Here is a 12,932-nt window from a genome sequence, read left to right as displayed (position 1 = left end):
ATGACCACAGTGGTTCTCATGGTTGTTTCAAGTGGTCCACTCACTCCTCTGTGTGATCTAGGCCTGAAGGCGCTCATCTGGCTCCAAGGGGGCACAAAGGGGGCAGTGGGCAGCAGGGGAAGATCTCTGCATCTCCCCAGGGGATGATCTCTGCATCTCCCCACTTTGCTGACTGTCTAGTCCTGGTAGGGCTCAAATTTTCTGCAAGCAGAGGGCACAGCCGGCACTTTCACTCCCATAACGTAAGTATCTATCTCCTCAGCAATTCCCAGCCTCTGAAAGGTGAGCCTCTATTGGCAGTGTTTTAATTATACAAGCTCCTTCCAGCAGAGAAGGCCAAATATTTTTCTTAAAATTAATCAAACTTTGAGTATTTCATGAAATACTCATTTAATGTTCAATTAAACTACAGATCTAAGTTATAAAGGGCAGCCAAAGCCCAGCACACGTCCCCTGGAAGGGTAAAATTCACAGCACCAGTGTAGGAGTAAACCCCCAGCCTGTATCCAAAAGCACACACAAAGTTATTAGATAAGAATCTCCTTAAAATTTAATTGACTAAATGTATTACATTCAATATTCCATGGGCTTCTTCTGGACAAAGGATCGGCATAAATACAAACAAACCTCTGGACCTTCTTCCCTAACCGACGAAGATGAAACACAGGAGGCAAGGGGCACGGGTACACCTTCATATTTACACTTTGCCTTTACTTTACAGTTCAGTGCCAGAAATATTTACAGAAATACAATAAGAAAAAGAGCATGTCTTGGCAACATACTGAAATTCATACAAACTGTATATATGATTTCAAGCAAATAATGATACTGCTTATTTTTTAGCCACAACTGCCAACCCCTTCAGAGGAGAAAGATGTCTTGGTCACTGTAAGAGATGAGGACTTGGGAAACTTGGTTTGCTTCAACAAGTATTTATTGGGCGCCTACTATATGCAAGGCACTGTGGAATCCCAAATTACACCTTTTCCCTCATCATTAAAAAAAGAAAAGCATCTGAAGAACATGAGTTGATATTCTGAGAAAAACACTGTAAGTACATGGCTTCTTTAGCTACTAAGAAACCCACCGTTTGATTCCACTTCGTACGGATGGACCACCTCCAATCTCTCCAACTCAGGAAAAGAGGCTGTCATGGAAATCTTTAAAACAGACCATCTGACTCCAATCAATCGTCATTTCATGTAAACACAGCCATCCGTTCTTTTCAGGAAGATAGAACCTGAATGGGCTTTAAAATGGTGAATAGAGAACGACTGCCAGCAGGAGTGTCAAATTACCTCCAATACGTGTTTCTTTCTTTCTTTCTTTCTTTTTTTACCAACTACCACAAAACACATCTTTTGAGCAAGGCTAACTTTCACTTTGGGTAAAGCTCCACCTTCCAGAAGAAATGAATACTCTTAAAGACTCTGCCTCTCTAGAACCCAGTCTGCAGACTCTGACAAATGCTTCCCTAGTGTATGGAGAAAGTAACCATTCATGAAGGCCTCATACACAGAACCTGCAGGTAACCAACAATACTGGTCAAAGGTGTGGGTATTTGTATTTATCAATGAATCCAGAGGAAAATGGGCTGCCCTGAAATAAAGGATATGGAAATGAAGGAAAATGTGCAGGACTATGCACATGTGTGTGTTTGTGTGTCTCATTAGTCCTTTCAAAGGCCCAATGGATGGAAGAGGGTCTCAGGAGGAAGCCCTAGACAAAAAGGAAAGCTAGCTAAATAAGGAAATGATTAACAAGGTAAAAGCCCTCCTCACTGTCCTCAGTGCTCCCAACTAGAGAGGAGGAGGAAAGCTCCCTCCTGCAACTTACTTAAGAAGGCAGAAGGGCAACCTTACTTACCACCTTCCTCTTCACAGAATGCCACACTCATCCACCCCCTGGCACACCCAACAGATACAGCAACTGAACTGTTTCAGCCACAGACAAAAGTGGTCCTGGCTTTCCCCCAGAGGCTAGAACATATGCTGGCAAATTTATCAAACGGAGTACAAAATATTAATATTAGGTGCTAAATATGTTCCTCTGGTGCTATTCTACTCAGTGATTTTTAACACAGGCAGGTGGGTGAACACAGTGACCATGAACTCAGATCCATACAGATGGGACAAAAATTACCCCGGCATCAGTGTTCATATACCTCAAGTCACAGACCCCCTCCAGGAGCCAGCCGGGTCCCACTGATGAGCTAAGGGTTCTCAGCACTCCCTCTCTGGGCAGATGTTATTTTGAGCAGAAGGAACCAGCGCCTGGTAAGGTACAGTATGGGTATCCCATAGTCCACTGGCTCCGTATACACTGGGAGTTTCATGCCTTCAGGGGCTGCACATCCCTCCTTCCCTGGAAGACCAGGGAGTCTCCCAGATCACAAATGCATTCAACATCATTGTTCACATATCAAATACACTGGAATTACAAGGAGTTGCCAGAAATTAGAGCTAACTGAAGGATCAGCAAGTCCAACCCTCATACACACACACAGCATATTTTTCTGAAATTAACTATGCCAAAGGTAAAAGTCTGATCTGAAGAATCACACTAAGTACATCTACATCAGTTATTTTTAACCTCTGAAATGTTGTAAGTTACATGTTAATTTATAGCCTTCTCTGCTCACTTCAACTAGAACAAGAGCCCATTTTCCCCTCAAAATGTCAATCTAGAATTACCTTGAAAGTTATTAAACCTCATCTTGTTCCTGTGAACTACTAGAACATTTTTTAGGGTAGAATTGGCTCATCTTTATCCTGTATGCCCTCTCCCATGCTACCATCTGGAAAACATCAATTTATTGCCCAGCTTAAAAAGAAAATCAACTATTGAATAATAATACTATAACCTGAATGGAAACTGGAGTCATAGAAAGAGATTATCTTTACCTGAGCTTAAAACAAACATGAAGAACAGGTTATGGCAAACTTTAAACCAAGAGCTGCTATGCCCATATTTCTTGCTTATAGATGGCAAAATGCATATTTCTGGAATAAGAGACCTTTGCACAGGGAATTAGGTCCCACACTATCCCCGCCCCCTAAGTAACCCACCAAAACATCAAACCAAACAGATCGTTGCAGCTCTGACCCATAGTCTACTGACATCAGAGTTCAAGGGGGAAAACATCCCTTACACAACTGTGATCATTTCTCTTTGGACTTTAAATATCACTTATGTTCTTAACATAAAATAATCTTACTAAAGAAGAAAGCACATGAGAATAGGATAAATGAGCAGTGTATACTGTAGCACTGTAACAGGAATCCTTGTAAGGATGTTCTGGGTCTGGCCACCTCAAAAGTTTTATCCCTGCAGAAAAGTAGCAGCGAGGTAACAGAAGTATTTCCAAAACCTGGCAGGGATCTGTTGGCTGGCAAAGTCCAGAAAACATGACAACAACAGCCACTGCTAACAGTAGCCACCCAAAGAGGTGGTCACTCATGTTTGTTAATTATGAGGAAATCCAGTAGTTCTCTGGGAGATCTGAATTAGTAGCGCTGAGAGGCTATTCCTGAACCCCATTTTAGAATCCTTCATAAACTACTGCAGTTTGCTGCTTGGTCCTGAAATAAGAGACAATGGATGAAACCAAATAATTTTCAACCCTTATTGTGAATTTACATTTCTTTAAATGATAATTAATCAATGAATCACAAATGTTTAACCTGTCATTATGTCACCCCGCTGGACAACAATGGAGAGAGTGGGGGTATCACTGCTATCTTAAAACTTTTAACCCCACAAACTTTATTTGCATCCCCATTAAAGGACAAGGCCATGCTCCATTTCTGATCTGTTCCTGGGTGGCCCAGAAACTGAGGCTTTCAGACAGATCTATGCAGTGATGAAAAGGAAAACTTTTTGAAATGTGGAGAAAAAAATATGATATATTTTAATGTCAGGCTTCTTATCTGAGCAAAAAACATGTATCATCTTTTCTTTTTGTCAGTGTGACAGCTGGATGACAAGAAGACCTACAAGTGAGTAGAAGGCTGTGACTTCTTTCCTTCTCCTCCATGCTATCAACATGAGTCTTTAAATGTCCTGGAAGATTCTGAGAAAGATTTTAATTTTGAATACAACCTCCTAAAAAGTGAGGTATAAAACTATCTTCAACTTCTATATTGCAAATTTGTTGATACTACCAATGCACGTGTTTAACTGAGATGCATAAAAGCCTTTCTCCTCAAAAGGCTTATGTTTAACTAAAATTGTCACCTTTAAAAGAAAGTTTATGGCTAAAATGTGTATCATCATTATAGCAGGAATATGATTGTGTCTGGGAGCCCATTTCACTAGACAGCCCGAAGTCTTCTATCAAATGGGTTATAATGTGTTTCTTCTATTCTGGTGATTAAACAGTAAGCTCTTGGGAGTGATTTGTTTTTATTTTTACAGTGATCACCTATCAAACTGTTCTGCTGTGTTACAGTTCCCGAACTGGAGTTCCACAGTCTTAGAAATTCAGGGGTCTAAGAACTGCAGTTCTTGAGTCCAACCTCCTGGAAAAGTGAAGTATAAAACTCTGGCTCCAGCTGTTTGTTCCGGTACTTATTGACAATGTCGGTGATTTTCTGTTTCCGGCGGACATGGGGTGGACTGTAGGAGTCACTCTCCAGTCTCTTCCTTCTACAAATGTTAATTACAGTCTGCCTCACCAGAAAGCCTTGAAAATAGAGAGTTTTAAAATAAATGTTAAAAACTAATCACTTAGGTAGGTGAACTATAAGTATTCAGGTGAACTACCCTCCGCATACTCAAACTATTTCATTCAATTTGCAAACTTCCCATCCCCAGAGAGATAGACATAGTGCCAAGATAAAACTGTCAGAAGAAACACACAATAACAGGAAAAGGAGAATAAAAATCTAGTCTAACAACCTATTTTCCATCCTGGATGACAAACAGCTGTCTTCAATATTTTAATACTAGAAGTTGGTGAGGTTTTACTTAGACTTACTAGATTAAGGACAGATTAAAAAAGAACAAAACATGTTCCCTTTTTAACAAGAGCCAGACCATTTCCTACATGTGGAAACTATTAAGTAATTATCACCATTTCCTTATATTGACTTCTTTTTGGTTTGTAAAAATGATAAAGAGAAAGAAAATGTAACTCTTCAGCCACATATGAAGACCTTACCAAGAGCTCGCCTGCTGACAATCATCCCATCCACAAGAGGGATGACCATGTTAAATTTTCCAGTGGCTCCTTGAATTTTTATCCGGAATAATCCAGTGTTTAAAGGGTGGATGAAGATGACAGGAACTTCTTTTTCAAGAGTCGTAGATCTTAAGAAAAGAAAATTTTTATTTCAGACACCCAAGAGTTGAAGTCCCCCACACACAGCCTAAGATTACTAAAGGAACCTGTTGCTTGGCAGTGGTATGAGAAAAGCCAAGGGGTCAGTCTGCTCAGAATCTGCTTTCTGGGAATCTATGCTGCTGCCCCCTATAACACCTGGTCCTAAAGGTTCATTACTGGCTCAGGCTTTCTAAGCTAACAGAAAGGGGCTGAAAAAATATATATACCTGGAAAACCACTAGGGACACTGGGTGGAAGGAGAGGCCAGAGAACTCTATTGCATGGAGTTAAGAATCTAGCAACCACCTATGGGACTTTCACTTTAGTTCCTCTTCTTGTAGGGAACAAAAATGTGGCCGGCCAGAGTACAGGGAATTCCAGGATAGTCAAGGCTGGTAATCCCAGAGCAGAGGCAGGAACACAGCTTTGGCCCATTACAGGAATCCCTGATATAATTTTTTTTCAGGGTGGGGAAGGAGGTTGGGAGAGCCATTAATCCAAGCCAGCTGCAAGTGTTCTTCTCAGCTATGGTGATAAATGGCCACATTGTGGCAGGGCCAAAGCCCTCACAGCCTCTGGCCAGGCAGCAGATGCTAAAGTCGGCAACTGCCTCTATGGAGGGGTGAGTTACTCCTTACACACCAGGGATCGGCCAACCCATCTTGTATTACATGTTATTTGTGATGCTACATGTTGGGGTCTTTTTGCAACCCAATGAGTTTTCTTTCTATATAGGTAAGGTGATTTTGGCCAAAGCAACATTGAATCAATGTTTCAAGACATTAAAAAAAAAAAAAAGAAAAATCAATCCTCGAGTAATTCTGTCCCCAAGACAAATTACAAACTTTGCTAATCTATCAATAAAATATACATTTTACTGTCAAATTGTATTACAACCTTTGACCTAAAAAGATGGAAACTTGAGAGGCCGAGGTAGGAGGATCACTTGAGACCAGGAGTTCGAGACTAGCCTGGGTAACACGGTGAGACCTTGTGCCCAATTTTTTTATTTTTTAATTAAAAAAAAAAAAAGGTGAAAACAACAAAGACAGTATATGATAAGTCTCTTCTAATTAGTTCTAGAAAAGTCTACTCATGACTATTCTATAGTCTCTTCTTTAGCAAGTTAGTGTCATAAAGAAAAAAGGACTGTTCCAGATTAAAAGAGATGGAAGGAATTAAAACCAGATATACAGTCCTGGAGTGAATTCTTTACCAATTGTGAAGAATATTTTAGTAAAAATGAAGAAATTTGAATGTTGCCTATTAGATAATATTTAGAAAGTATTACTAACTTTATTATTGTGATGTTATATTTAGCTATCTGAAAGTGTTCTGACTTTTCAGATGCATACTGATGTATTTGGAACATAAAGATACCTGTAATTTGTTTTAAAACACCAAAGCATAAAAAACATGGAAGTTTTAAGAATGACTTGCCCTCTTTTAGAAATGTAAAATGATAATGCCAAAATAAATCTTCTTTACTGACTTCATTTCAACAACAATCATCTAACAATATTAGAATAAATTCATCTTATATGCAATTTGAATCAGCTCACATAACTAAAAGGAACTTAAAAATATCAAGTTTGAGGGTATCTGTGATGAGAGAGATACAGGGCCAATGCATTTGGGGTCAAAGGCCTGGATTCAGGAAACTTTCTCCTGCATTTACTGGATGTGTGATACTAAGGAATAACCTCTTTGAGCCTATTTTATCCCACAAATAAAACAGGGAAAATAATTGTTGAACTCTTAGTTATAAACCAAAAACAAGCAAGCAAACCTTGAAAACTACAAGCCTACACAACTACATTGTTACCATTCTTAGAATCAGATTATTCTCTTTTTATCCTTCTTGTCAACGGGCAGGTAAAACAGAAATTTTAACCCAATTATAAAGTTAGTATTACATTTTGCTTAGAAACATTTTTCCATTAATTAGCTCATATGATTTAGGATATTTTAGCTGCTATTTGGCCACATTGTTTTGGCCAATTTAACTCTATTATTTCAATCTAATATTGTTATCCTATTATTACAGTCTTTATTAATATTTAATTGCCTCTACTTCTCCATTTTTCTTTTTGCTCTAGGTAACTGTAAAATAGCAATTAATTTTACTATTAAAACTCTTGCTAAAGCACCGAACATCACTAATCATCAGGGAAATGCAAATCAAAATCATAATGAGATAGCACCTCACTCCAGGTAGGATGGTCATTTTCAAAAAAACCAAAAGAAAACAAGTGTTGGCGAGAATGTGGAGAAAAGGGAATCCCCTTGTATGCTGTTGGTGGAAATGTAAAATGCAGCCACCGTGGAAAACAGTATGGTTCCTCAACAAATTAAAAATAGAATGTTCATATGATCCAGCAATCCCACTTCAGGGTATATATCCAGAGGAACTGAAACCAGGATCTCAAAGAGATAGCAGCACTCCCATTTTCACTGCAGCATTATTCACAATAGCTAAGACATGGAGGCAACTTAAATATCCATCAATGGACGAATATATAAGGAAAATATGGTGTACACATACAATGAAATATTATTCAGTCTTAAAATGGAAATCCTGCCATTTGTGACAACATGGGTGAATCTAGAGTACATTATGCTAAGTATAAGGCAGGCACAAAAAGACAAATTCCACATGGTATCACTTACATGACAAATCTAAAATAAAATAGTTAAACTCAGAGAAGCAGAGAGTAGAATGCTAGTTGTCAGGAACTGGAGGGATGGAAAAAATGGGGAGGTATTGGCCAAAAGGTGGTAAAAAGTTTCAGTTATGAAGGATAAGTCCTAAAGATCAACAGTACAGTGGCTATACTAATAATACAGTATTGTATACTTAAAAATTTGCTAAGAGAGCAGATCTTAAGTGGTTCTTATCACAAAATAATAATAATAATGAATTAAGTGGGCAGCAGAAAACTTCTGGATATGGTAGAAGTGCTCAGGAATAGATTGTTGTGATGGTTTCATGGAGATATACTTATCTCCAAACTCATCAAGTTGTATACATTAAATATGTATAGCTTTTAACATGTCAGTCATACCTCAATAAAGTGGCTTTAAAAAAGTCCATGCTGTAATAATTTGATAACCTTGTACATTGTATACAAACTTCTTTCTTTGATCTTTTTTCTCTATTTTTATTTCTAATTGTCCACAGCTCTTTTGTTTCATAATTTTTTATTTATTAAGCTGCAATCAATATATTAAAAAAAGACATGCTGTTGAAATTCAAGCAAACAGAGTGTACCTCAGTGAAGTGCTACTATTTGCAGTAGTTTCCACACCAGTACTGATCTCTGTCATCAGCTCTGAGAGGGGAAAGTTTTCTGGAAGAAAATAATAGCATTATAATTAATATCTCCCTCATTTTCCCAAACAGATAACAGGAAATCTAATTTTCTAATCTCGTCACATAAATGAGTGGCAAATATATGGATGTGCTGTCCTGAAATATCATCTTAATTATTCTCTATAAATTAAAAAATCATCTCTCAAGACTTTTTTTTAGCTAATTTCATCTAAAGCAAAAAGTTTTTAGAAAATACATTCTGTGATCTTTGAGGGCTTGGTTGAAAAGTAACTATCACATTTTCCCACAAACTCTGGGCTGGATGGGATTTTAGGCAACGTATATAATTCTAATGCTCAAGGTTGCTTATGTAAAACTCATGAGAAACTTACCCAGAGTGCAACTCTTAAGGACAAACTAAGCTTTATACTAAAACGAGACAGTAGAGCATGTGGGTGGAGAGAGGGTAAGTGAAGCGCTTCCCCTTCCCCTTTCCAAAGGTCCTGGGATGACTGAGACCAACTGGCAACAAACCACTGACTGTGATGCCAACAGGAATAACTAAAAGCTTTGTATCTACTAGTCTCGTCAAATCTTCACAACTACGAAAAAGTACCAGGATTTAACAGAGGAGTAATCTAAGGCTTAAAGAAACTGAGTAGTGGAGCTGGGGTGCAAACCCAGGCTTGCTGAACCCCAGGACTAGCTCCTGGCCACACCATGCTTATGTGCCCACTCCCTGTAGACATTTAGCAAGTCATTGTCATATATTGTCATTTTATTTATGGACAAAGTCCTCATACAGTACCTATATCATCATAGCGTTCCACCCAGACTACAGAAACTCTTGTCTCAGGTCCAAGGGGAGGAACAGGGCGACCCTGAGGCAGCTTCCTCATTCTGGAACTGGGACTGAGCTATATGAAGAAGAAGACAGAGCACGGGAAAAACAACAGCAACAAAAAACTGGCTTAATAAAACTACCCAGTCATTCATTTGTCAAGGTGCTCAGTGACATAAGTATCAGGTCATGGAAAATCACTTTAGGAAAACGTGTATACATTTGCAACAAAGCTCTTCTTTGGCTCCTGTTCATCAGTCTTAACCGAGGACAAGAAAATGAAGGCTTCAAATTGTCAAAGAAAAAACAAGGAAGGAATACTGAATAATAATAATTTGCATTAATAAAAACAAAATTTAAACGCAGTATCTTAATGAGGGCTTAAAGGATTTGAGTCTATCTCTATTAGGGCCAGAAAGCAGTATGCTTCCCCATCACAGCAACATCATTACTTGTCTGGGGATCCTAATCTCTAAACTGTCCCATCAGCAAGTTATTCCCAGATCCCAGAACAAATGTCTCCTACTGCAATTTATGCTTAATTCCTTTTTCTCACCAGTAGAAAGAAAAACAAGTTGTTTGGGCCTTCATTATCATGCAGTGTGCTTCTGGCTTCCCACCACCCTAATCAACTCTAAGTTTCACTGCAAGGTTAACAGGACTATGTGTCTCCCCTTTAGCAAACTGGTACCCTAAGTTGTACTTCTTTTGAGGCATGCAGCAGAGCTAAGTTGTGCTAAAGCCCTAAACAAAACTCATAATGTACAGAGGGGAGAATCTCATACTTGAGGTGAATTTTAAAATTAAAACTGCTTTATTAGCACAGAAATATACATGTCTTTACCAGATGACCAGAGTCCATGGCAAGTCCCCTGGATGCTTGTATCTACTCTGACATTGACAGAAAATGGCCAGACCAAGAGATTTCTCCCAAACTAGTGACAGACATCTGGCCATATTCACAGACTACTTTCTTAGCATCAAGGCCCCTAATTAGCTTTGACTCTGACTTCTTCCATCTCTGACGTCTAGCCCTAGATTTAAAGAGCTCCTGTGATTAGGTCAGGTCTACTTGGAAAATCTCCCTTTTGATTAACTCAAAGTAACGCAATTAAACCCACAAGATCCCTTTGCCAAATAAAGTAACAATCACAGTTATCCTATCATATTCACAGGCTCCACCTACACACAAGGAGAGGACATTGTACACAGGCAAATGTTGCTGGGGGTTATCTCAAAATTTTGCCCAATACCCTGATGTTTTTCCTGCAGTCTTGCTGAACTCACCTCAATAGTTCTAGTGGATTTAAAAAAAAGATTCCTCAGGGTTTTCTACTTACATGACCACGTCACCTGCAAATACATACAGCTTTACTTCTTTGTTTCTAAGCTCTACGTACTGTGTTTCCTTTTGTCTTAGTTCTCTATGTAGGTCCCTCCTCTACCATGTCGAATATAAGTGGTGAGAATAGGCATCCTTGCCTTGTCCTCCATCTCAGAGGAAAGGCATTCAAGAATAATGTATAATGCGTAAGTATAATGTTAGCTGTAGGTTTTTAGTAGATGCTCTGTATCAAGTTGAGAAAGTTCTATTCATAGTTTGCTGAGAACTTTTCTCATAATGAGTACTGAATTTTTGTCAACTGTGTTTTCTCCATGTATTGAGATAACCATATGGTTTTGCTTTTTTGTTTGTTTGTTTGTTTGTTTGTTTAGCTTGTTAGTGTCTGCAAAGTACACTATAAGTGAGAAACAAAAACACGGTGCTTTATCTGGGTTCTAAGGAATAACTATGCTGGCATTCAGAAAATATAGGCAGCTCACCACTGAATTCTAGTTCTGTTCACAAATCTCAAATAAAAAAAATTTTAAAGTATTAGATTTGGCTAAAATCTTGCATTGCCATGCAATACTGACTGCTCATCTCTAACTTGTATTCTGTAAAACCTTTAAAAAACTCCTGATTTTCAAATCAGTCTACTCCAGGGACTATTACACCACCTGGCCTTTTTTTCCTAAATCAATTTTAAAGATAAAAACCTCCCCATATTCTAAGTATATACTTACATTAAAAGTAATTTTCACTGTGGAAGGGAGCCAACCTAAACTCCTGTACAATGGAGGAACACCTTTAAGTCAAGCTGACACTTTTGTTTTTCTTATGATTTGTTCTAAGTCAATCTTCCTACACTTCTGACCTGATCACAGATAAAGAAGTAATATTTGCTGATAAGGTAAAAAAAAAAAAAAAAAAAAAAAAGATAAAGGCAAAAAAGCTCCTCTTGTAGTAAGTGCTGTGTTCCTCACTCAGAATATTTATCCATACACTGAGTTCTTCTCCACAATGTTCCTATATTTATATGGTCAGACTTGTTTAAGATGAACATTGCAAGATTAAAGATAAAAAACATGTAGTTACTGCAGTAACTTTAATGGATATTTCAGGGACAAAATTTAACGCTTGGTTTAAAAAGGAACAGATGAGAGAATCAAGTATGGGATCAGAATGGTGAAATCAAGAGAATCCACAAAGGCTGTCTCAGAATAAACTATCTGTTGCAGGCTGAAAAAGAGAAAATCATGAGAATGTTATTTTAAAAAATTAAGTTACTAAGGAATCAGTACTCTGATATAATTACTCTCTGGGTTAAAAGCTTTTCAGGCAAGATTCTATAATTACCCTGATTTCACTACAAAATTTTGGAGACCTATCAACAAAGTAACTTACCCTCTGTGAGGAATTAAGATTGTCTGTATGATTGGGGAAAAGCTCAAGTGTCAGGGATGGCTGTTTCAGAATTCCTGGCATAAGATCCATATTTGAATCACTATCTTGGTCCGAGATGTTACTTTCCAATGAATCAGCTATGGGGTAAAGGAAAAAAAGCAACTATAATACATACCACTTATTTGGAGCAAGACTGTTAAAACTAATTATGCTCACCAGTCTAACTTAAATCACTTAAACAAAGCATTGCTTCTAGAGCAAGGGCTGACTAACTTTTTCTGTAAAGGATCAAGTACTAAGTATTTTAGGCTTTGCTGGCTATACAGATCTCTCACATATTCTTCTTTGTATTTTATTTAAAACCCTTTCTATATTAAGAATGTAAAACTCTTTTTACATTCTTCTTTTACAAGAATGTAAAAACCATTCTTGGCGGCATTTGGCTTGTGCCACTGTGGTTTGCCAGCTCCTGCTCTAAAGGATAACCAAAATAAGACTAGAAAATATTTGACGTTTCAGATGTAGAATATAATACATGCCATTATTACTCTCTGAATCCTTTTGATTATATATTCAATCATGTAGCATTGTGTCAAATAGGCACTGGGACACCCGGAAGCTACAGAAGATCTAGTCTCTGTGATTAAGAGCAATGTGGTTAGAGGTAAGTACACAAAAAGTTATCCTCCACCCCATCTAAAAAAATCCCCAAATATCAGAAATAGGA

The 12,932-nt window shown here is 38.0% G+C and overlaps 1 protein-coding gene across 4 annotated transcripts in view; it reads right to left on the bottom strand.

The window, feature by feature from the left end:
• Nucleotides 1-687: 687 nt before the first annotated feature.
• RALGAPB (Ral GTPase activating protein non-catalytic subunit beta) overlaps nt 688-12,932 on the bottom strand; it is a 110,959-nt gene continuing 98,714 nt past the window's right edge. For all 4 annotated transcript variants that reach the window (XM_033186400.1, XM_033186402.1, XM_033186401.1 and 1 more), the window contains 5 exons: nt 12,206-12,342; nt 9,445-9,553; nt 8,595-8,673; nt 5,162-5,310; nt 688-4,684 (listed from right to left, as the gene is read on the bottom strand). In XM_033186400.1, the coding sequence (XP_033042291.1) occupies nt 4,491-4,684; nt 5,162-5,310; nt 8,595-8,673; nt 9,445-9,553; nt 12,206-12,342 (668 nt within the window). In that variant the 3' untranslated portion in view covers nt 688-4,490. The remainder of the gene's footprint in view (nt 4,685-5,161; nt 5,311-8,594; nt 8,674-9,444; nt 9,554-12,205; nt 12,343-12,932) is intronic.

This window comes from Trachypithecus francoisi, unplaced genomic scaffold, assembly GCF_009764315.1.
Source record: "Trachypithecus francoisi isolate TF-2019V2 unplaced genomic scaffold, Tfra_2.0 Lachesis_group21, whole genome shotgun sequence".
In the NCBI taxonomy this organism is placed as follows: Eukaryota; Metazoa; Chordata; class Mammalia; order Primates; family Cercopithecidae; genus Trachypithecus; species Trachypithecus francoisi.
Note: the sequence above shows the minus strand (reverse complement) of the source record. Positions and strands in the feature narration are given on the sequence as shown.